Source organism: Panulirus ornatus, chromosome 9 (assembly GCF_036320965.1).
Source record: "Panulirus ornatus isolate Po-2019 chromosome 9, ASM3632096v1, whole genome shotgun sequence".
Taxonomy (NCBI): Eukaryota; Metazoa; Arthropoda; class Malacostraca; order Decapoda; family Palinuridae; genus Panulirus; species Panulirus ornatus.
The window spans coordinates 12,279,032-12,304,778 of NC_092232.1; the positions used below are offsets into that span (position 1 = coordinate 12,279,032).

General features: G+C 48.8%; 1 protein-coding gene across 6 annotated transcripts in view; it reads left to right on the top strand.

Annotated features, from left to right (window-relative positions):
* Positions 1 to 25,747, top strand: part of LOC139750214 (adenylate cyclase type 1-like) — an 836,862-nt gene that overhangs the window by 399,451 nt on the left and 411,664 nt on the right. For all 6 annotated transcript variants that reach the window (XM_071664687.1, XM_071664693.1, XM_071664690.1 and 3 more), the window contains exon 3: positions 20,660 to 21,310. In XM_071664687.1, coding sequence (XP_071520788.1) covers positions 20,735 to 21,310 — 576 coding nt within the window. In that variant the 5' untranslated portion in view covers positions 20,660 to 20,734. The remainder of the gene's footprint in view (positions 1 to 20,659; positions 21,311 to 25,747) is intronic.

The window sequence follows — 25,747 nt, forward strand, 5'->3', positions numbered from 1 at the left end:
ATGGGTGCTGGGAATAATGTATGTGATGCACCATTTGGGAGAAGTGGTTATGTGACGCTCAGGTTTGCATGTGTGGTGAATTGAGGACATTAAAAGAGCAGAGGCGAGACGAGACAAGAGAAGATATGGTAGTGGAAACTTCAAACCTCAACAATTGATATGGTAACGTAGAGTGAGAACTGGAGTTCAGTAGCTAAGAACCAGTGTTTTGTGGTGAGAGTGTCTGTGAGATTTGCTGTGAGGGAGCGGGGACAGAGGTGTCTCTCGCCTTAAACACAAAGGGAATGATTAGGAAGAGGAAAGAATGCCAAAATAAATGCCCCAAAAGAGAAGGAGCTTCGAGATATACATTGACGTAGATACAGAGGGCAACACTTCAGCCATCCAGCAATTACAACGGATGAGAGAGCAAGAAACGACACCAGGATCAGAGAGGAGGAACTGATAAACTTCGAAAAGAATATGTTGTAGACAAGGCGGGAGAAAATCCGTAACTTATCCAGTAATTCATCAGGAGTCAGTCCGTCGTTAAAGAGCAGCTAATCAAGCTGGCTAAGGGATTCAGAGGAAGGAATTGTAGAGGATGGTGGAAGGAGACATTAAGAACTTGCAAAGGGACCTGAATAGACTCTAGTGTTGGTCTGTGATTGAGAAAGACTTTGGAGTGGTCTTCGTTCCTAACCTGTCGTTGCCAGAGTCCTTCACATTTAGGAAGCAGTGAAGGAGGCTAGCAGTCCGCTGGCAAATGCTGGGGTAGCCTGCAAGCTTAAGGATAAGGGAATGATTAGCGAGCTGTTCATATCGTACAGTAGGCCAAATTTAGAATATGCTTCTCGTCTTTGGCCACCGCACCTAAGGTAACGGAGAGCTAATAGAGGTCCAGAGAAGGGAGACAGAGATGATAACACAATGATGAGAGCTGAGTTATAGGGTAAGGCTGGAGGCTTTAAAAATGCCCACCTTGAAAGAGGGAAGAGTGAGTGGTGACCTGATCGCAACTTCGTTTTTAAAACAGACTGATGTCGTAGACAGCGAACAGGTCTTCGAGATATGAAAAGATAGAGTAACCAGAAGAGATTAACATGTACGTGGTCAAGAAACTTGCTGGAGAATATGTAGAGAAGTGCTTTTATACTACGAGTGGTTAATGCAGATATCATACATAAGTTTAAGACGTATGATCATGGAGAATGTTCACGAGATCAGGGGATACGAGAGTGTAAACCCTCCACCCTCCCCGTTCAGTGCAAATGGGTGATTACACTATAAACTCCCTGCTGCTTTTTCGGCTGTGCCTTCCCCCGTCCAGTTTTCCCCCGCCTCCGCCTTCTCTCTCTCTCTCTCTCTCTCTCTCTCTCTCTCTCTCTCTCTCTCTCTCTCTCTCTCTCTCTCTCTCTCTCTCTCTCTCTCTCTCTCTCTCTCTCTCTCAGAAAAGAAAAAAAGGGTTTGACGTCATGAGCCAGGGTTGGGGGAGGAGGTCAGTATGTCCGAGTAAAGTAAGATGGGTTAGGGAGGGAAGAAGAGCTCTTTGGAAGACAGATGGGAAGGAAGGCTGGGCCGCGGGGGGCGAGAGAGAGAGAGAGGGACACTGTTGTGGATGATGGCTTGCGGAGGGGGTGGGTTGCGCGGGCGGGCGAGGCTGAGTTACATTTACACTGACACGTGAGGAGATCGACCAAAGGTCTAGGGGACGTGGACATGATTACCGGGGGGAGATGGCAGGAGCTGCTAACCAGTGTGTCGTACGAATCTCCCCACCTCACCCCCACGTAGTGTGCTACACAGAACCTGAGTTGTATGCCACACGAATCCCTCGGTCGTGTGTCACGAGAACCGCCCAAGTAGTGCGACACGTAAATTCCCCTTATTTGTGTGTCACACGAATCCCCTCGAAGTGTATGCCTCGCGAACCCCCATTAGTATACCACACGAACCCCCTCAGTAGTGTGGCACACGAACCCCCTCAATAGTGTGGCGCACGAAACCCCTGTCAATAGTGTGGCACACGAACCCCCTCAATAGTGTGGCACACGAACCCCCCTCAATAGTGTGGCACACAAACCCCCTCAATAGTGTGGCACACGAACCCCCTCAATAGTTTGGCACACAAACCCCCTCAATAGTGTGGCACACGAACCCCCCTCAATAGTGTGGCACACGAACCCCCTCAATAGTGTGGCACACGAACCCCCCTCAATAGTGTGGCACACGAACCCCCTCAATAGTGTGGCACACGAACCCCCCTCAATAGTGTGGCACACAAACCCCCTCAATAGTGTGGCACACGAACCCCCTCAATAGTTTGGCACACAAACCCCCTCAATAGTGTGGCACACGAACCCCCCTCAAGAGTGTGGCACACAACCCCTCAATAGTGTGGCACACGAACCCCCCTCAATAGTGTGGCACACGAACCCCCCCAATAGTGTGCACACTAACCCCCTCAATAGTGTGGCACACGAACCCCCCTCAATAGTGTGGCACACGAACCCCCCTCAATAGTGTGGCACACGAACCCCCCTCAATAGTGTGGCACACGAACCCCCCTCCCCCAGAAGTGTGCCACGCAAAGCCGCATTAGCACGGAACACAAACCCACACGTAGTGAAACCTGACCTGACGTCTACGCTGCATGTACTGAGGGAAGATAGAGAGAGTTGTGTCAGTAAGGGAAATTTGTGTGTCGTCCCCAGGATGGTGTGGTGTGGTGTGGCGAGGCTGGATGGAAGGCCTGGAGGCAAGACCACTCACACCAGGTTCCAAGGGAAACAGGGTATAAGGGTTACAAAAAGATGGAGTGTATATCAGAGGGAGAGGAGTAGCTTTCTACCACACGCAGGGTATATATATATATATATATATATATATATATATATATATATATATATATATATATATATGATAAGATTAAGCAGGCTTTACACGTTGCCACACGTCTGATAATTTCAACATGAATATTTAAGGCAATGATGATGTAAGAAAGATTGTCTCTTGTCATTTTCAGTCTCTCTCTCTCTCTCTCTCTCTCTCTCTCTCTCTCTCTCTCTCTCTCTCTCTCTCTCTCTCTCTCTCTCTCTCTCGACGAGGAGGTTGGATGTTCGTAGTGATGGGTCACACATACCACCACATACATGAGTCATAAGCTGTCGTACCAGTGTGTGTGTGTGTGTGTGTGGTGTGTGTGTGGATGGGCGCGAGGCTGAATATATTTATTTTCTGGTGGTGTTTGGTGCGGTGGTGGTGTTGATGATCGTCCGTTTTCTCGTGGCGAGGAAAATTGCTGGCGATGATCTGGCCAGCGAGAAAGTTCATGTCTCCCGTTATGGTGAAGTTCGCTACCGATGTTTGGACGCTGTGTTGAGTGTGATGTTGTTTCTTCCCCGTGGTGTGCAAAGTTGTTATTGATGTTTTGCGTCCGGTGGAGGCGTAGCGTTTCTCGCGATATCGAAGTTTGAAGTTATTGCTTATGTTAAACCATGGCGGAGTCTGAAGTTTGGCAACTGTGTCGAAGTTGTTGCTCATGTTTTAGGGGTGAAAGTTGTTCATGTTTCGCTCTGTATTGATGTTGTTATTAATGTTGTTACTTATGTTACTAATTTTACGCAGTTTATCTCAGTGTACCGTTACTGCTGGTTATCTCAGCGTACCGTCACTGCTGGTTAGTCTCAGTGTACCGTCACTGCTGGTTATCTCAGTGTACCGTCACTGCTGGTTATCTCAGTGTACCGTCACTGCTGGTTATCTCAGTGTACCGTTACTGCTGGTTGTCTCAGTGTACCGTTACTGCTAGTTATCTCAGTGTACCGTTACTGCTGGTTATCTCAGTGTACCGTCACTGCTGGTTATCTCAGTGTACCGTTACTGCTGGTTATCTCAGCGTACCGTCACTGCTGGTTGTCTCAGTTTACCGTTACTGTTGGTTATGTCAGTGTACCGTCACTGCTGGTTATCTCAGTGTACCGTCACTGCTGGTTATCTCAGTGTACCGTCACTGCTGGTTGTCTCAGTGTACCGTCACTGCTGGTTATCTCAGTGTACCGTTACTGCTGGTTATCTCAGTGTACCGTTACTGCTGGTTATCTCAGTGTACCGTTACTGCTGGTTATCTCAGCGTACCGTCACTGCTGGTTATCTCAGTGTACTAATATGTCCTGCTGAACGGCAGTCCACTGCAGTTTTCACGGTGACACCTCGCATGTACTGAGCCAGGCAGCTGACCATGCGCCGTGAGGGCTACTGTGATATGTGTGTGTGTGTGTGTGTGTGTGTGTGTGTGTGTGTGTGTGTGTGTGTGGTAGGGAAGTGTGGCGGGAGGTCGGCCGGGAGGGGCACAGAGGGCGCCCTCCGCTTCTCTCCAGCCTGAGTGGAAGATTTGTTTAGAGGAACACATTACTCGTGTTGGATCTGTGGGAGTGGCGCCTCTCACTTTACCTCTGTTTGCCTGTTAGAGAGAGAGAGAGAGAGAGAGAGAGAGAGAGAGAGAGAGAGAGAGAGAGAGAGAGAGAGAGAGAGCACGTGTGTGTAACCAGTTTTTGTGTGTTTGCGTGTGTGAGTGAGATTGAGAAATGTGTGCCTATCCATGTTTTTGTTTGATGCGCGTATTGTTAATTTCCTTTTGCGTTTTTAGTGACTTGTTTGTACAATATGAGGAGAGAGGTCTTCACGCGTAGAGCACCCCCATCCCTTGAATTTTCTTCTCCATTGCTGAGATTATGCTACACAGCAGAGCGAGCGCGTAGTGCTTCACGCTGGAAGACATTGTCAAGTCGTATGAGATGCTTGTTATCAGGTTTTGTGTGTGTGTGTGGGGGGGGGTGAAGAGCAGCAACCCCTGTGTATGTGTGCTTGTGCAAGTTGAATGTGTATATACTTGAGCGTGAATGTATGTTTACATTCATGCTTGTGTGTGTGTGTGTGTGTGTGTGTATTTGAGAAAGGAGAGTTAAATCTGGCGGGAGAGGGAACTAAGTTTAGCTTCGTGACGTGATGTTAATATCTGGTGCATACCTGGTGCAATCTTCAGGGGTCTTCATCACCACAGCCCAGGCTGGGCCTAGGCTGTTGGCTTTGGTCGTTGGTCGACCAAGCTGTTGGAAGCTGTAGCCTTCAGACCTACATAACCCCCACAGCCTGGCTGGTTTGGTACTCTTTGTTGGCACTTGTTCAATACACTCTTGAATGTCTCTACTGTGCCTCCCATCCTGTTTCTGATGATACCTAGCGAGGTGTGGAAGAGTTTTAGGCCACCTGTGTTGCCCCTTTTGATGCATATCGCACCTTTGGGGTTACAGAGGTAGTATTTTGCAAAGTCCTCTATGTCTGTCGTGCCAGTAGGGTGTTATATCCCGATGTAAGTTTGGAACCATAACTTCTAGGATTTTCCAAGGATAGATAATGCGCCCTAGGAAGTGTAGCCTCAGAGATTTCAGCTATTCCCAGTAATATAGGGTCCTTTACCACATTAATATGGGCTGTGAAAGATCTCTGAACCACTTTCTTATTCCCCATTTTCGCCCGTCTTGTAGAGTGATGGTAAGACGCAACAAATAACTAAAGCCTTGAATAATAGTGATATTAGTTTTTCTTCCCTTGTCTTGAAGGTCCGCAGGATCCAGGCTGCCATTCTTCTGCATGAGGCAGCCGTTGTTTTGCTGTGTTCGTCGTGTTAGACGTTATTACTCCGAGATCTTTCACATAATGCAATTGGTTTATGATAGTGCACATGTCTGTGGGTCAGTTTCAGACTCTCAGATATTATGCCAGAAACTATACCTCTTCTCCAGAGGTGTAAAGACTGAGTTCCAAGAGCGCGGGCCTGGGACTGAGTGCATGGGCATAATCTCTATGGGTCTCGCGAAGTCTTGTGGTGAGGTGGTGGTGATGTCGTCTTCGTGTACACTTAGGGTGTTACTCTTTAAGAAGTCTGCTGGGTTGTTTATCTTTAATGCGGTTATTGCTCACAGATTACAGATTCATATTGCCGTTTTAGAATCTCACGCATCTCTTAGCATTCGTCTGTAAAAATACTTTTTGTTTCTAGTATGTCAGTGGATTTGCGTTTTGCAAATGAGAAAAGGTATTAGATTATATCTTGTTTCATTAATTGCTTTTTCTTCTTCTTTTTCCTATGTTTCATGTGGCATATGTCCGATGAATCACTGGATACGTTTTCTTCTGTAGGTCTGCAATTCTTTTTCGCTTCTTGTAGAGTGCTCGCCTTCCGCTTTCTAACCCAGTGTCAACGTTATTCATGTATTGTCTCGAGGGAGGGAGGTGGTGTGGAACCGTGGTGAGTGAGGGAGGGAGGTGGTGTGACACCATGGTGAGGGAGGGAGGTGGAGAAGGGTGCCACGTACTGGTGCAGGATGAAAGGAACGAGATGCACTTGATGCGAGGAGAGGAGATGGACCATCAGAGGGCAGGCGGTGAAGTATTGGACTCGCGGCGCGAGGGGAGATCGGAAGGTTGTTTGAGTTCTGGAGGAGTGAGAGGGAAGGGGAGAAAACAATGGTCGTGTAGGGGAGGATGGCGTCTAGAGCCCTACCCTGAGATGAGAGGTTGGTGAGGGCTGCAGGGGAGGGAAGCAGATGAAGAGCAGGGAGTGGGCCGGTGCCTGGGGCAGACGGGTGTGTGTGTGTGTATGTTGGTCCAGGAAGGTGACACATCATCATTTCCCTCGCCTCCTCCCTCCAAAGGGAAGTACTTTAAGGTTAGGGCTAGGACTTTGTGCTGGCAATGTTGGCCTCACTCGTAGTGATCATCAAGCTCGTTGATTCTTTGATAGTGAACTTGTACAGAACTGTAGGCGCCGCTGGGAAATATGTATAGATGTATGGGGGCCCAAATCTTTAAAGTTCACCAAAAAAATCTTGAAGTGTTCCTTAAGACCTTCGTTCCTTTTCAGTGGGTTTGATTATCTGCGCTGCTATGATTGTTTGGACCGGGGTCTCTTGCAGCCACAGACAGTCTGGCTGATCGATCATAGGGCCAGGACACGATTATGGGAAAGAAGTCCCTGGACACATGCCAAAGTAATTAATGCACGACCGACCCCAAGATGTTATCGAACGTTTGCTTCCGTGGCTGTTAAGAACGCCATAATTACCCATCGCCACCAACAGCGAGGTGACTGAGATGTCTTGTGAACACTGACTGCTCAAACTGTTGCCTGGTTTAACTTCCCTGTGTCTGAGATGTTGCCGTGTGACCTGACAGACTCTTCCCAAGGCATAGTGACTGACGTGCGAGGCGTGAAAGCTGGTCCATGTAGGAAACATCACATCGTATTATCCTCAGACCCAGTACCCTCGTCACAGCAGATCCCAAGGACCTTACTGAGTCTCGCAACACCCGACTGTAATTCCAAACGTCTGGTTCACCAGGCCCGAACACCTGACACATCAGTGTAACTTGATTCATAGCAGATCCTCAAACACCTGTCGCAACATACTCCAAGTACCTGCGGTAGTTTTCGGAGGTCTTCTTCCCCCTACAGACTGGGGGCCAGTCCAAGCTGCTGAGTTGGATCGGTGGGCGACCAAACTGTTGAAAGCCGCGGCCTGCAGGCCCACGTAACACCGCAGTCTGGCTGGCCAGGTACATTCTGTAAATACTTTTCCCGGACTTTCTCAGATTTCTCCACTGCGTATCCCATAGTATTTGTGATGTCTCCAGGCAGTGTTTTGAATCGTCTTCAACCCCGGATATACGTTTTTCCGCACCTTTTGCTTTCATGGGTAATGGTTTATAGTCCTCCATGCCAGTCGTGCCAGTAGGGGATTACGTTCCAGTGATGTCTAGGGACCATACCTTCAAGGAGTTTCCGAACATAAATGATGATATACCTTTCCCTACAGCGCTCCAGAGAGGACAGCCTTGATGATTTCCTTTCCCGCGTCAGGAGGGATCTGTGCACACTTCTGAAATGCAGTTTTGCCCTCGTTGAAGGATGATGTTAGCACAGAGCAGCATGTTCTTCGTGAGAGTGGTAGCCCCTGGCTGAAGAGCGTCATCACTGGTTACGTCTCTCTTGAAGGTCCGCAGGATCCCTCCCGCCCACTATATTTTTGGAAGAGGCAACTGTTTCATTGTTTTTTTTTGTTTTTTTTTTTAACCTGCTCAGATATCTCCCGACACCTGATTTACAAATGACCGAACACATGACAAAACTCCTGGCTCACAGCAAATGGTCACACACACCTGACACACTCGCAGATCACCCGCACTAGACTTAAGACGCCCAAGGGATGACCCAAAGACACCCAGACACTCACTCGCACTGCATGGGACTTCACAGGACACATTCTCACACATATGACACAGTTGTCCCCTGGCGCATACCGGACACCCTACCCTCTCAGATCCCTAATACCTGACTCTCATATTCCAACGGCCGTCCCCAACCACTTAACAGAAGTGGTCTATCGTAGAGGACCGGCGCCAGGTATCAAGATCTAACCCACTCGCTGTCGAACACCATTCTCATCTATTCCAGGCGCCTGACGTGCTCGGTCTGAACACTTTGACTCACAAATCCCGGACTTATAAAAACACAAATACCTCACACATCATATCGCCATCACTTGACTCGCAGATCCCCAGCTCCTGCCTCACAGATCCCCAACACGTGCCCCATCATACACCTCCCACCACCGAGGCTATACAGAGGCCTCGAGAAGAATGTTTGATGCCAAGATGATCCCACAAACCACCCCCATTCCCCCTCCAGGGAGCATAACTGCCGCCTTTTGCACAACACAGACCTCAGCAAGATTTTCTCAATAGCCCCATTAAACGGAGGAAATTGAATTGTGCATTAGAGTAAATCTGCGCGCTTCCCCCTCGTTCTTATTGACAATAGAAGTGGTTATTGGAATTCAATCCCAGACAGCGTCGGCCCAAGACTCCTGGGATCCGTCCCTCGCTCTCCCTGATGCCGACTCCTGGCTGTTGGTCCCCTGCGGCCCAGTGCTTGCCGGTTGCTGAGGGAAGGTGGCGGCCCTAGCCTGATGGTGGTGTGTGGTTGACAGTGGTTCGAAGTGTAGGATGTGGTGGTTTGGTTGCGGTTCTGCACAAGAGATGGTAGTTTGTTGATGGTCTTGTGGAGTGAATGACAGTTGAGTCATTGCCTTGTTGTGTTATTGGACAGTTTTATTGGTGGTTCTGGGAGAAAAGCTGTAGTAGTCTCGCCTTAGCTTAGTTGAAGAGTCGTGCCATAACGGTAGTGGTAGTTGACAGGTCGTTCTAGTGGAAAGTCTCAGTAGTCTTCCATGGGGCCTCTGTCACTGTTGTCCTCTAGGGTAGTTGAAGCAGTGTTCTGTCAGGTTTTCTTTCTTTCTCTCCCTCCAGGGGTCACCTTTCCCCACCCTCACTTGGATGTTAATTGGGTGGAAGTCTTGGCAGTTGCTCAGGGGAACCGTAGGCCTACGGGCCGGGGGGCCTCAAGTACCCAGACTGAACAAAGAAGCAGCAACGCAGCTTAGCGCTAGGCCGAGGTGTAGGGAGTGAAAGCACCTCAGACCATTGTACGTGTACGTGGTGTGGGGGATCAGAAATACTTACTGTGTCTGGTTACTACGCCTCTGTAGATTATCATGCGTGGTAGAAACAGATCGTCCGATCGAAGGAACAGCGACAAACCACGAGCTTATTAAGGTCAGCTCAGCGTTGGATTGTGGTCGCTCTAGTCTCAAGACTTCGCCTTGCGTCTCTCTTGCAATCTTCGTGGATATTTATAGAGACGATACCTTGGCCAGAGTTGGACCTTTCGTGCACTGTGTGTCCTCCTTTGCGCCGCCGCCCACACGAGACGTTGGGGGTACAGTCAACAAAGTGACAGGTCTTGCGTGAGTGGGAGAGGATAAGAACGGTGATGTGCGGCGGCTGAACTGACGTCAGATTGTGGTGCGTTACAAAGCGTATGTCTCTCGTGAATAATTCTATCCTTTGATTACGCTTATAAAGCAGATTCTTAGCTTGCGTCACAGTGTAGCCTATACTGACGCTTAGTCTTCATAGAATCAACAAGGATCGTGCGTCAGTATTATTGAAAGGGATCCAGTACCTCTTGTCGCTTCGTTTGTGTTCATTCTGGAAAGTTATAGTCGATGTTTCAAATAGGTTCGTCGGATTTACCACATAGCTTAACAGTTTATTATAACTGGTCGCAGAAAATGTAATCTATTAAAAGGGTTGAAGTGAGGAAGAGAATACAGGAAAATGTAGATAAGAGAACTATAGTAATTGGTAGCTGCCAATCGCGAGTCCCTTGTTCCGGAGAATTTTGCTTTGTGCTGTTAAACCCGGCTGGGGTTATTGTGCACCCTATGTTCACCCTGTGAGCGGTAGCGCAGAAGGATTACACAGAGTTCACAAAGGGTCTTAGTCAGACCCCAGTGAGCTAATAATCATTATATAAGTTGATACAGAATTGCTTCATTACATAATCTTTATGATATGCATTATATAGTCTTTCACATGATAAGTTTTACCGACCAGATGTAATTCGTGGATACAATTTTCGACATCAATTATCTTGTTGTTTCCGCTGAGATGATGTCACATTTCTAGCTGGGTTTGTTTAGACTTGATCCAGGATAGACCCAACACTAACCCGATCTTGATTGGTCCAAGAAAATTACGTAGCAAAGCTGAAGAAAAAAAAAAAATGGAGGAAAAAACCCAGATGTGTAGATGTCGCCGAGAATGTGGATGTTTGGAGCGAGGGGCTATGGAGCCTGTATGTTATTCCGTCGGCCATTCATCACAGCATCATTAAGGGCGGCCTCTCGCCTCGCCTGTTAGCCTAGCTAACACTCGCCGCCAGCTCCAGGCCTCCCTAGCGACCGCCTGACGCTGGCAAGTCATTATTCAAGTTCCATTGTGTGTGTCTAGTGAACTAAACATCAGTATGTTTGTTCTCATTGTGTGAACAGAGCAGAGTGGTCCACCATCCCATTACAAGGCGATACATATTAGTAATGTAGGCATGTCTGATTGAATCATTTACTGTTGAGTGATGTTAAGTATAGGAAACGAAATGTTTGATATGATTGCGTGTTTTTAAGGAAGGGGAAGAGAGTTGTACATTCATTGGTCTCATCCCTTGGACTACATACACTTTCATGTAGCTTTTTATGAATCGTATTAATACGACTTCAGCATTTTATAGTTCGAACTAACCAAACTAGCAGGCTATTATATACGTGTCTCCGAGCCTAACCGAGCGCGCCAAACTTTCCCCGTCGCTTCTCGGTGAATGGTGTGTGCTCAGAGGGATTCAGTTTCTCGTTGGCGTGCTGTCGGAATGGGGTGTTCGCGCCGTTCCAGCTATTCATTGGGTTTGTTTCTGTTGTAGGTGCCAGTTACTGCAGTTATCACACTAATGCGTTGCTTGGATATGTTTGATAAATACTGTAGGCTGCTGTATGAATCCCCTTAGGCAAAAAGAAGAAAGAATAACAACTATAGTCGCATGATTTTTGGTACGTCTCTTCGGAATTTTGTATCCTTTTTTCGCAATTCTGGGTCGCACAAGGTTAATTGATATTTCCAAATTCTGCTTTCACTCTAATAAAGTTTTTCAAATGGCTGTGGTCCATTTCACTTAATAGCAACGTATTTTTACGTCCAGAAAACAGTCGCCTTATCCACATTCTCCACGATTTCCTCTTCTTTTTGGCTGACTGATTCATAATGAAGGAAGGACTTACTGTCACATTCATCCTTAAGGAACACGATGATAAGACGAACTCCGGCGAACGCGTAGGAGGTTGTGCACGAACAGTTCGCTCTGTTCCTTTGGACTATAATGCTCAAGTCCAGACCAACCAGTAACTCCCTCACGAAAACTACTTTTTTTAGATTTCTTTCCTAGCTTTGTGTGTGTGTGTGTGTGTGTGGGGTTGTCTGCACATATTCTGTAGGTCAGGGAAGGTGATAATCTGCAGGGATATGGTCCGGTCCTGCCATAGACCAGGAGCACATCCAGACATGCGCACAATAATGAAGACAGAGACAGACTGTATTCACCGGAGAGCGATATTGCCAGACGCCTCTCCTATGAAGAACAAGACAAAGGAACTGTCGACGCTGCGAAAGTTATGATTGGCCGGTGTTTAGAAAACGGCCGGTAAATAGAACTTTCAGAACAAGGGAAGCGAGACCAATGATGACAGTATTCACATCGTCTCTTGTTTGCCGACAGGAGTACGACTATATACTGACGCCACCTCCACCACACAGGGGCCGGAGACGCTGATGAGCGTGACGACATTTCAAAGGTCGTGAACTGCCCGCATCACTAATTAAACTTAATGAATCACTGCCACAGGCTAAAGACTCGTGAGACTGTGCTCAAGAGAACGTAGAGGCGAGAGGTACAACGTCATGTGGGTCTTAAAGATCAAGAAGGACTGGGTCTCCAGCTTGCGTGCATTAGTGGGTGCTCTTGGGTATAGCTTCTTTTGTCATGGTGGAAACTGAGAGAGCGGTGCGAGACGCGAGTAACAAAGTACACGGTTAGTTATCAAGTTAGAGCAGAAGGTGATGAGCCGGCGCTCGTGGTGCATGATTATGGTAGAGAGGAGAGGTCAGATGAGGTAAGGTGAAGGGAAGTAGGCAGGATTCCTGTGGTATTGTTATGGACGTGAGGAATGCGGCATTCCGTGGGAGGTGTGTGTGTGTGTGTGTGTGTGTGTGCCAGGTGTCTACAGCTTGTGCAGGAGGGAGAGGCGTGCCTTGGCGGTCGTCGTTTGTACTGCAGTAGGGTGTGGCAGTAGGTACTGTAGTTCAAGCTGAGTTTTTTTTGTTTCCCGAGACCAACAATTTCGATGTCCCACGCTAGTCTTACCGAAGGAGACGAAGCCCCACAGAATCCTCCTAGAAGAGGAATAAGTCAGGAGTCACTTGGTAGTCTGCAACTGACGGTGGTGAAGTCGCATGAAGAGATTACTTAGGCTCACCTCTGGATTGACTGCCTTCCGTGATGTGCGGGTATTTACGAGGTGGTTGGGTCAGTACGCGGATAGAGTTAATTGTATAAGGCTTATCCGTGAAGCAGCTTATCTTTCCCTATAGGAAGTACAGAGAATTCAAGAAAGAATGCGCGTTGTTATTGTCAGCTGTGCGATAGCGACCCAGGTGTCTACATGAGAGTGTTGAAGCGACTTGACATAGTCCGTATGATACATACGTAGTTTCTTGATCGAACGACAGACTGCATAGAATACGGAAATGAAGTCGTGCTGAGGAGCAGAAGCATTAGGGGATACAACTTCAGTGTCAGGGTCCCTACGTCTTGTCCATAGTAAAATTAGCCACCGTAGGGAACACCACGGGAAGACTCCTGTAGTGTTTCACTGACTACTAGGACGGCCTCCTTCAAGGTGTGTATGTGACCATCCAGTTTGTACAGCATATGATCAATGGAGAACTGCAGGAACAAACACCTTAGTGGACCAGACACCCAGCAAAGAATTCATGTCACAGAATTATGGGGACAGGAAGGAAACGGTCCTCATCCTTAAAACATTTTAACATAGTAATATACGTGTGAGGTGTGTGGCAGTGTATGGTATGTGGGTTCATTAGTTCTTTCAGTAGTTCTTTCTGAACTTTTTGTTTTGAACTGTATTGCTGTAGTTGTACAATGAATTTTTTTTTTTCACCTGTGTTGTTGTTGGTATTATTCGTATGGCTAAGCTGTTGTTTATGTGTTTAAAGAATCAGCACAATTATTTATGATGATGATTATCTCCTTACATCCGAGGGCATAGGCGTATGGTGATGGGGTGATTATTGTGTGTGTGTGGGGGGGGGGGGGTATAAAGAGAAACTTGTGTAGGTGAAGACCTCCCCGAAGACCTCACTAGCTATACCAGACTACTTCACCTTCAGATGATGCAATCTGGCCAGTGTTAAGGCCATACCATCTTGGTTATTACCTCTGCACCACAACAGATTTTTTTGTCAAAGTTCCTGCAGTTCTCCCGTGAATGGAGCGCCGTCGACAGATGGTGAGGTGAAGGGATGGATATAGGACCTACCCGCTGGTTACCGGTCCTTCACATGGTAGTTTTCGTCCCGTCATGAGTTGGGTCAGTGATTCTCAGTCTTGGGTCCACAGACCCACAGTGGGGTACATGAAGCCTGCTGGGCTCTTTTGTTAGGGCGCAACACTGGCTTTGGCACACAAGCTCCCTCAGAGTTGGTAAGATTTATCGACATTGAGGTAAAGAAAGATGAATAAATATATTCTATTAATAGGCTGATAGTCGCCATTAGAGGTGCTGTACTATAATGCCATCCGCTGAGACCATTGAGAACATCGACCCACCACTGCATTGGGTGAAGAAGAAGAAGACCCACCCCAGGCGATGCACCTCCTTTCCCCAGCGTGTGCTTCCGTCCTTGACCTTGGAGTGTTCAGATATGTCTCAAACTTCCGCCGGACGCACCACATGTTATCAAATCAATACATCTGTCATCTGGCTGGACCCGCCGCCTTGGGTCAGGTTGTGCTGGTGTTCCACGACCTGTGTCAGGCATCGGGGGCTGTGGTGCAGCGCCCGGGCTGGGCTATGCTTCAGGTTGTGTGTTGATGCTGAAGATGAATGCCTCCTAACTTGAGCCATCTGTCGACAGCAGGTGGCGTCATATTACCGTGTGGGGTCCGACCGGTTCTTGTGTTGGATGATTGATTATGGAGGCCTGGAGGTTATGATGGAGAGCAGTACACACACACACACACACACACACACACACACACACACACACACACACACACACACTGACCCAGGCCAGGAGGTTATGATGGAGAGCACTACCTACACACACACACACACACACACACACACACACACACACACACACACACACACACACACACTGACCCAGGCCAGGAGGTTATGATGGAGAGCACTACCTACACACACACACACACACACACACACACACACACACACACACACACACACGGACCCAGGCCTGTAGGTTATTTTGTAGGGCACTGCTCACACAAACGGATGTATTGATAGTGAAACAGACAGACAAACAGGCAAACAGACAATATCACATGAACACAAACACACCCACAACGCCCGACTACAGACAGTCATAAGTACAGAAACACAAGCTAATAAATGAGTCATGGAGCGTAGTGGGAGACGAGTATATTTGTACATCGAGGATGAGGCGATGATGATCAGTGAGGCTTTATGTGCTGGAGCCTGAGAGCTGTCAGTGTGGTGTGGTTCTTAACAGACGTGGTCTCGGGACTGGGAGGTGGGAGGGGGCATAGATGTGAAGGGTGCGGTGGGGAGGGGGGTCTTCAAGGGGAATGTCTAGGTGGTAGTCTAAGGTAGGGAGTGGGTACTCTAACCCCCCTGCTACGTACAGTCAGCTTTAGGTAGAACTCGTGTTTTGTGTGTGTACACAGTGTGAACTACCTGCCAATTTCACCTGAAATCAAGGAATTGCTTCACGTTTAATTGCTCCGGGGAGCTTAACATTGTGAATTATGAATGTAGTAATGAATACCAGAGTGTAGCTCTGACAGTGCTTCGTGGAATGAGCTGGATTGATGGAAAAAAATATATATACGGGAGTCTTGGTTGGTAACAGTGTCTCCTCTGTACTGGGCGCCAGCGGCTGCGACCTGCCTGCCTGGCTGGTCCTGGCCCGTGTGGTGTGGTGAGGCCTGGGGAGGGTAGCGGTGAGGGGTGGATGATGTTTGATGTGTGGTAATGCGCGAGGGTGATGTTTACTGATGTGTGATGATAACTTGGGATTTTTTTTTAATTTCATTTCGCATATTTACTGCGAGTTGATACATACGTAGCATTTCAATGATGGTACGAGCGAAGGGTACATGGCTGCGGGTAGATGGAGGCCCGTATACAGCGTATACAGTGGGGACAGTACGTCAACATATGAGAGTGGGTAACGGATGGGCCCGAGTGGGCGTACGAACCATGAGGGTCCTTGTTCCGTCAGACAGGGAGGAATGGTGTTTTAATGGCATTTGTATAATTGAAAGCACATTAACGTGAGACACTCATTCACAGAACGTCACATGACGTATACAGGATGCAAGTGTCTGGTACATGATTTGAGAGTTACAGTATGTATAGAAACAAGTGACATACGCAGCGAGTATTAGAGTGCATTTAGAACAGGAAACAGTGTACAGATAGTGTGGTGGTGTTGTTAACAGTAATACAGAAGGTCAAAGATACCCTACATATGTGACATTCAGTTACAGAATGTTCATCTCAGATTACATACAGAAGGTCAAAGATGCCCTACATATATATGGGACATTCAGTTACTGAATTTTCATCTCAGATGTCTACTTACAGAAGGTCAGGGTATTAATAATAGGGAGTGAAAACACAGGATATAAGTTATACACTGTACAGTGAGTTACATGATTTGACAACAAGATTTATGGTCCATGATCACTGATTTTGGGCCATTCGCTAATGTAGTAATGTCCCTAGTTTGTGTTTACATAAGGTGGAGGACAGGGTCGGCCCTTGGGATATTCAGGATCATGGTTTCTCGCGACGTGCCACACGTCCCTGTAACCTAGGTGTATTCTGACAACTACAGTATAGTACAGAGGTTCGGTGGCTTTCTGGTTTTTCTTTAACCTTTCAGTTACCATAGGACATAAGAGCTGCAGCTACTGGGTCTATCAGCAGTCTCTCCACGGGTTTGCTTGTCGGCGCGAACCATGTCTAGTTTGACCGAGTCTGATGCAGGGGCCTCTCAGAGCAAGCAAGCATCTTTAGCAAGGTGGTGGTCTACATGGTCGTTACGCATATGTCTTAACACGTGAAGGTGTCCATAGAAATCGGGTGTGTAAGCCACTAGTGTAGGCTTCAGTAAGCAGAGAGTGGGTGATTGATGGTGGAGGAGTTTCCCAATCCTTTTGCTCTACCGCTCACAAGGGACGAGCATGAAGTACACAATATATTTGCCCGGGGTTACCGGCACAAATGAGTCTGCAGGGCACACTCTCTCCGAAGATTGTAGGAAGAGCTGGCTTGGAGCTACAGAGATTTACAACATAAATTTGGTCTTAGGGTCTTGGACGAGATATGCTAGTGGTGTGTGAATCATATAAAGTTCGTAGTGGGTAGAGCACACACACACACACACACGCGCGCACACATACACGCTCTGTCTCACCCAGGACGGTTAATGAACGAGAGAATTGGTCCCATCTATGGTGGCTGGAGGGGGCACTCGACGGAGAAGGGAGGGGGAGGGTTGGGAGGAGAGGGGAGGATGCATGAGTGGATTAAGTGTAGGTAGAGTTGGGGGAGGAGGAGAGGTGGGGGCTCTGGAAGAGATAAGAGGAAGAGGGATAGCGAGTGTAAGAAGAAGGGAAAACGGAAGGGAAGGGAAGGTTTGGAAGGGTGGGCAGAGGGTCGAAGCTGAGATGGGGGAGGGTTGTTGGAGGGACAAGGGCAGGAGTGGTAACAAACTCACCATCAGAAGATTATCAACAGTAGGAGGAAAAACGTGCAGGAAATGTGGAAAAGGGAAAAACTGGGGAAAAAAATGTACGAAATAAAGTTTCTTACGGCTGTAGGGGAGGGCATCTGATGGCGTAGCTGGTTAAGGAAAATGGAAGTAGTGTGTGATCAGCAGTCACGGTACACTACCAGGTGTTGAGCATTATCCTCCTCCTCCTCCTCCTGATGCTGGACTGGGTGGTGATGCATGTGGTGTGAGGAGCCGGCCGCCCGGCCGGCCGGTCGGAGAGCACCCGGGAGCCGGCTGGCGGCACGCCCGGAGCCCGGCCAGTGACGGCGGAAAATCTATGTCAACAAGTAAAGCTGACGACTGACGTCCGGAAATAGTGTGTGGCGGGCGAGGCCCACCCACCCATCTGCCTAATGACCGCCACTCACGCCCTACTGACCCAGTTTATTGCTAAGGAGCCTGCATGCAGGCCCGCCCACCCGCCCACCAGGACCTGCTCTCCTCGGGTCACCAGGACCTGGGAGAGGTGGTTGTAACAGGTCATCCGTATGTGTGAGAGGTGGTCTGCATTGGTCACCAGGATGAGAGGTGGTCTGCACCCTTCAGGAGTCTTAGCGTATGATGGTTGTAACGGGTCTGCACAGGTCACCTGGACATGAGGAGGTGGTTATGAATCATCATTGGTCACCAGTACGTAGGAGAGGTGTTGGTTGTACCGACTAGTGTTTTCTGGTCTTCGGCCAAAGCTTCTGCACCCACTTGTCTCGTACTTCCGTCCCGACGTTTTTCAAGTCTTGCGAAACTGTTGTTGTCTCTTACACTGGCAAAGCGAGTCTTCCTGCTCCCCTTTACTCTTCTCACTCCACAGAAGGCGTCTCCACACTCACTGACGCACCTCTGGCTAATCGCATATACCGCCTCATATTCCCTCCTCGCATAGCCCCACAAGCCCTTCATTCCTAATGGTCATTCTGAAGAGAAAAGGGACGACGGCCACATACGGTGAGGTGTCTGTATTGCCGTGTTACCACCTGCAGCTGGTTGTACTCTGGTAGGCATTGATTAACAATATTCCATGCTCATTATTTACAACTTTTAACAACCTCATTAACACAGTTTAAAAATCCGACAGCGTTATTGATCGTATCTCTTTATCTGGCCCCAAGCAGTAAGGATACATTCTTGAAAATAATGCTCAAGTGTACCAATTTTCTTTAGCAAAACCGATCTACTAAGCACATCTTTTTATTTTTTTTGTATCTTCAGACAGAAGGGCAAAACGCTGCAGAGGTTATATTTCTTATCTAATGTAGATATTAATGTGATTTCTACCCTCGAGAGCTGGCTCCTCCTGTGCTCCCGCTATTAGGTAGACCACCGTAATACGCAGCAAACTGTTGCGTCACATGAGCCTTGGTGATGTATGTTTACGCACAGCGCGAAACTTTCTACTCTGCACCAAACACCTACAAAGGTATAAAACCCTCCCCTTACACACACACACACACACACACACACACACACACACACCTGCCTTGTGTTTGTGTTATATATGTATTCGAAATATTCCTTTACATGACATTCGTGTGTTTACTTGTGGTCAAGTGAACGTGTGCCTAGATTTAGCGACTTCAAAAGTCGAGTTACGTGAGAGGGATGGCCGCGTCCAGCCTGGCTGCGGTGGCAGCAGATGTTGCCAGGTACACTGCCGCCTCTGGTGACTCCGCCGCCGCCACCGCCGCCGCCGGCCAGGTCGTGAGCAGTTGCGACCACAGCGTCCTGGGGTCCTCCCCGCCGGAAGTGCATTGCTACATGCAGTACAGGGAGGTCTTAGTCTTGATCTACAGCCGGAGGAGGGAGAGGGCCAGTGACGTGTGAGTAGGGCCTGGTGGTGAGGAGGGGTACGGTGGGTGAGGGGAGGTGTTGTTTAGTGAGTGTTGTAGATGAGGCGATCATGGTGGTGTGTAGTGTGTGACCCAGGGTGATACATCCTTTTGATGTGTACTGAACGTCATGGCGAAATATGATTACATCACAACTAATTTTCATAATGTAGGAATATGATTGTGCAACTTAACCATCTGAATATTACGTTACGTTAAGCCTTAAAGGGTCATTGTCGAGGGCCAATCCATTATAGCCAAGGGTCGTACTGTCGTACTCGAGTGATTGGATTATCAGGACATAAACATTCAGGACCGCTTCGCCACTACCCACCTTCTGCTGGTGTGGTGATGGTAGAGACGCCATGTTACGTGTGACCAGAGCTCTTCATGATGATAATCACATTGGCACTAATGATGATAGATCTTTAGTGAACCTGTGGATAAGCGTGAGTTCGATACGCTAGTTACCCATGAAATACCGAAGCCTTTCCGAGCCGTTTTCTGTTAGTTCCTGGATTTTAAGTTTGGCCGTCAGACGTTTGAAACGAAATATAAAATGAGAAATTAGTTTGTGGAGACTGTTTGTAAAGTAGACTGTTTATGAATTTGATATTGACATGCCAGGCTCCGACATTCATTACATGACAATATAAGTAATAGTTAATTGGTGTAAGTCAACGAAGTCCTAGTTATGTGCAGCATTCATGAGATGGTTATGTGAACGTGTGGACTGGACTCGCACACAGCCCAACTTACCATGGAAATCGCTCAGTGTTTCTGTTCGCCACAACACAAATATCTGTTTGGTCGAGTATCACCTTCACGAGTGTGGGTGAGTGTACCATGCCTGACCTAACGTGTAGCCTATGTTGGTTTCGAAAGCTGGTTCACTCAGCAGCTCATTCTAGGACCAACCTTCACTGTTGTTTCTCAGATCAATTAACACCGTAGGCCTACCTACTCTCCAAACCTTGGTTGTTCAGAACACATTCTAAACGCTCGTCCAGTGAGAGGCTGAGTCTCCCATTTTGGCAGTCCATAATGTCTTCATTACCTGCAGGTAATGAAGTGTTGGGCTACGTGTACAGTTTTTTTTGGTGTAATATCATTAGAGATATGTGACTGTCTTTCATGCCAGTCTTGCCAGAGGGTGTGGACTGGGAAGTGGGACTTCATGATCCATTTCGTGTGTTATGCTTCTTTTTTACAGTGATTCCCTAGATAGGAAGCTGGTCTTCAGGTGTCTACTGTTTATAGTAACATGTGTCTCTTTATTGCAGGTGATGTGTGGGCGCGCGGTGGGCGGGCGGGGCAGTGGTGGGCGGGCGTGGGCGTGGTGAGGTGCGGCCGGCAGAATGGACCACAGTGTGAAGGCCATGACACCACACCGCAAGGTGGCTTTCTCTCGGCTCTGCCACAAACACCGTTTTGAAAATGACGAGTTGGAAGAGTTGTACCGACGATACACCCTCAAGCTGCAGCAGTCCAGCGTGGCGGCCGCCTCCGCCCTCCTGCTGCTGCTGTCGCTGCTTCTGGCCGCCTTGCACGTCACCTACGCTCAGGTGGCGGCACCGGCGCCGATCACCCTGCTGGCGCTGTCGCTAGTGCTGGCGGCGCTGCTGGTGCTGCTTCACTCGCGGGTCATGCGTAACTCCTACTTGATGCCGACCTGCTACCTGCTTCTGGCACTGGGAGCCGTGCTGGTGGCCCTGGGCCTCCCTCTGCCCAACACCTGGACTTGGGTCGGGTGGCAGCTGCTGCCCACCGCCGGACAGGGTGTCTGGCACGCCGCCTTCGTTACGTTCGTGGTGTACGCCCTCACGCCCGTGTCCACGCCCATGGCATTGATCTACGGCATAGTACTGCCGGCGGTGCAAGTGGCCCTCGCCGCAACCCTGGCCATCCCCTTCAAGCAACTGCACTGGCAACAGGTAAGTCCTAGCTACGTTGTACCATAATGCTCTCAAGTAATGCTAAGGTAAGGTTGGGATGAACGTTCATCTGTTGTTCAACATGTTCATTGCCTCAGGCCTGGGGTTGGTGAGCAGTGGGAGAGAGGATACAGGTAGATTTATTATTACGTTCGTTTATATCTATTTGTGGTTTCGATTTTGTTTACAATACATGTGTATTTAGAGGTGTGTGTGTGTGTGTGTGTGTGTGTGTGTGTGTGTGTGTGTGTGTGTGTGTGTGTCACGCATGTGGTGCCGCCGCTTCAGTACACCGTACACTGCACACACTTGCCGAGTCTCTTCTCCCTTAGGTTTCTGCCAAGGTCGATATGCTCTCCCCTTTCGGTAGACTGGAAATTAATCCAGTTATTTTTCTGGCTCCCTCCTCAAATACCTTCCTCTGTAGCACTTATTTCTCTTATCTAGTCTCGACCTCCTCCTCCTCTGTACCTCTCCTATCTAGTCCCGACCTCCTCCTGTAGTCTGTACCTCTCCCACTAACCCGTACCTCCGCTCAGGTCCCCGACCTGTTCCTCCGTCCCTCGCCTCTGCCTCTCCTCTTTACCACCCTCCCTGTCTATCCCATATCTAACTTATTTCTTCTTCGGCTCCACCTCTTATTGATTTTAAAGACTCCTCTAAACAGCGTTAGATCTGTTTTGGACCAGATTACAGCTGGTCTGGTGTCTTTGATCAGCCATGCTGTTCAAGGTGGTGGTGACCTGCAGGGCGTAGTGTGCACGTTGATGTTTATCCTGTGAAGTGTTTATGTTTCTTGTGTGTGGTCCATAACGTTCCTTGCGCTGTTGTGTGTGTGGGGCCCTTAACGTTCGTTATACTAATCCCTAGGTCTTCACCAACCTCCCAATCCAGTCCTCTTATTTCCTCTCCCCCTTAGCATCTCCCTGTCCTAGTCCCTCACAGCACCGACATTCTCCGTCACCCCCCTCCTTGTCACCCCCTGCTAGACCCTGCCACCTTACACACTTCTAGGCCATAAACTGGGGCTTCTCCGGCGCCTTCCTCTGCCTCCCCCCCCCCCCCCCCCCCCCCAGCTGACGATCCCCAGCCCTCACAGCTGCCTCCCATGGCCATTAATGAGGGCATTTCTATGGTTGTGACGCCCCGTCTACGCGCGGGGTGGGGGAGGGGGTAACAGCCTTATTATTAAATCTTCAGCAGTTGGGAATTGGGCTGTTATCTGCCTATTGCCTCTACTGCTGGTTCTTTCTCATGCCTGTGTCTGTTGCTGTAGCTTCTGCCGTGGATACTTCTGCTGCTGCTGGCTGTGTTTGTTCGCTGCTCAGTTGTGTTTTTCTTAATTTGTCAGCTCACTGCAGCTGCTGCTGCATTATCCTCTGCCACGGTGAGCCGTAGAGCGGCGTCCCGAGCACCACCACCACCACCGCCGCCGGCCCGGGAAACACGCGAGGGCGGGAACTCTGCTGTGACTGCTTGTTGCTTGCGTTGTGTGCTGCTGTACCTGTTGTTGCCGGGTGTGAAGCTTGGATCCGAAGATGGCCGTCTGGATGAATGGAAACGTGATTAGGGAAATGTAGGAAGGGACAGCTCCTTACCATATAAAGCGAGGCTCACTCGTCAAGTTTAGTGGAAGCGCTCGGAGTACTTCATTTATTATTGTGTGACAGTCTCATGTTCTGGAAGATTCATGGAAATATAGAAAGGAATTTACGTAGATGGGTAGATGGGAAGGATGGCTTTGAAGTTGGTTTCTTTTCGTAATATCGTATTGTGGTGTCTCGGTTTCCCACTGTAGCACTGTCTTCCGATTGTTGAAGTAAAAGTAAATTCATTATCCTTGGTAAATCAATTAGTGTCGTTAATTTCATAATGTTAAACTTTTTATTTCTTTTTTTTTTTTGCAACGGAAACATTCCTCTTTTTTCTGGAGTTTCCTATAGATGCCAGCCAAAGATGTTGTGTACACGAAAAAAATTAGTTTCCATGCGTTAATGTGTGTGTCATCCTTGTACAAGGTGAGGGTACTGAAAACTGGTGTGTTGTAGATGGCAGGTTCGTACGAGTCTGGGAGAGGAACATGTGTGAACAACGTACTCACGGATGTGGATCTGCAGATCGTAACGAGAATTGTGGTTTAGTTGATCAAGTGTGTGGTGGTGGTGCTGCTCTTCAGCAGCGCAACGCTTCCTAAGTCCGTACACGGATATCAGCCTAGCCTTTGGTGTCTCAAGCCTTGCAAGTGTGATGGGAAATATGACTCAGATGATATGATGTGGCAGATAGAGCGAGTGGTGTGTGTGTGTGTGTGTGTCTTGGACACGGCTGGACTGTAGGGAGTAGAGATGGAGTGGAGTTCTCTTGATTGAAGGAGGCCTGGCGTGGAAGACGTCTGTCTCTAGTTGAGGAAGGCTGGATCTGAGGAGGAAGGTTGATGAGGCGGAGGTTGAGGATGGGTGGTGTGTGACAGGGAGGGCCGGAGGCTGACGACCACTCTTTACACAAGTTTGTAAGGAACTTTCTTGCTTCCCTGAGGGACTTATCAGCCCACGGAGCAGAGGTGGTGCTCCCTCCTGCTGTGTTAGCCGCCCCAGCCTCCCCGAAGACCCGGTGGTGATGCTGGCGCTAGACGCCTTACAAAGACGCGTGTTACAACGTTGCCTTCAGCTTCCCTGGGAGGTGATGCCTCCGTCCTCCTCGCGCCATCTGCCGGTCTTAAGTTTTAAGCTTTAGCGGACGACGGAAGTTTATATTGAAGTCTTCAGTTATTAGATCACTTTGGCATGACCTGATGCTTAGGATGTTACTGTGGCATGACCTGATGCTTAGGGTGTTACTCTGTGACCTGATGCTTAGGGTGTTACTTTGGTATGACCTGATGTTTAGGGTGTTACTGTGGCATGACCTGATGCTTAGGGTGTTAATGTGGCATGACCTGATGCTTCGGGTGTTACTGTGGCATGACCTGATGCTTAGGGTGTTAATGTGGCATGACCTGATGTTTCGGGTGTTACTGTGGCATGACCTTATGTTTAGGGTGTTACTGTGGCATGACCTGATGTTCCGGGTGTTACTGTGGCATGACCTGATGCTCCGGGTGTTACTGTGGCATGACCTGATGCTTAGGGTGTTACTGTGGCATGACCTGATGCTTAGGGTGTTACTGTGGCATGACCTGATGTTCCGGGTGTTACTGTGGCATGACCTGATACTTAGGGTGTTAATGTGGCATGACCTGATGTTTCGGGTGTTACTGTGGCATGACCTGATGCTTCGGGTGTTACTGTGGCATGACCTGATGTTCCGGGTGTTACTGTGGCATGACCTGATGCTTCGGGTGTTACTGTGGCATGACCTGATGCTTCGGGTGTTACTGTGGCATGACCTGATGCTCTTGTTGTAAATCATGATATACTTCTTCGTCCTGGTGTTAAACTAGACATTGTCAACAGTGTAGGGCACAAGGAGTTAACAAACATATCGTATATACGTAGTTGAAACAAGTACGTGAAAAAGAAAATAATTTTTAGATAAATCCAAGTTAAGATGAAGTTCTGGGGAGGGCTGACGGGTCGTTCCCATCATCAGTGATTACCTTTTGATTATGGCTCTCCAGCGGAGAAGGAGGGAGGCGGGCCGGGTAGTGACGAGCTTGGGGGGGAGGGAGTCTGGAATTGTTGCTAGTCAATCAAGTGTTGTGTAGACGCGGCAGATGGCTCCCCTGCTCTGGAGAAGTTGGCGGCTGATTGGCTGGTTGCTGAATGGTTGATGGCTGATGATTAGTCGCTGGTAACGGGGCCGTTGGCAGAGTTGATGGCTTGCTGGCTGGCTGGCGCCCCACGACCTCACCCTCGCTGCCACACTGCTTCCATCGTCGTCGTTCATGTCGTCAGACGAACGGGACAGACGTGAAGGATTTGTCTTCATGTGTCAGACGGTGTCCGAGTCCCTGCGTTAGACGAGGTGCCGGTGGATGGTAAGAGGGCTTGTACGTCAGCCGAGAGAGGAGAGAGGAGGAGGGGGCAGTAACATGCAAGATGCGGGATTACGTGTGAGAGAAAATACCCGCTGTTGATGCCTCGCCCACTGGTCAGAGGTGGCAGGGATGACTGGCACAGGGCGGGAGGTAGGCTAGAGAGGGAAAAGGATGTTGTGGGGTGAGGGAGGGAGAGAGAGGGAGAGAGACAGGGCGCAGGAGGTGGGCTAGAGAGGCACTAGGATGTTGTGGGGTGAGGGAGAGAGATAGGGAGAGGTCCATTGTTGGTAGCAGGTTGCCTAGGGCGGCCACTCGTCCCGTCTTCGAATACAGACGAAGAGGATGATTATATCAGTTTAGTTAACAAGCGGCGGTGGCCAGACGCTGTTGGGCAGATGGAGATTAGTGGTACCACGGGATGGGAGGAGATAATGATGCTGGCCGATATTATGGTGCATTGT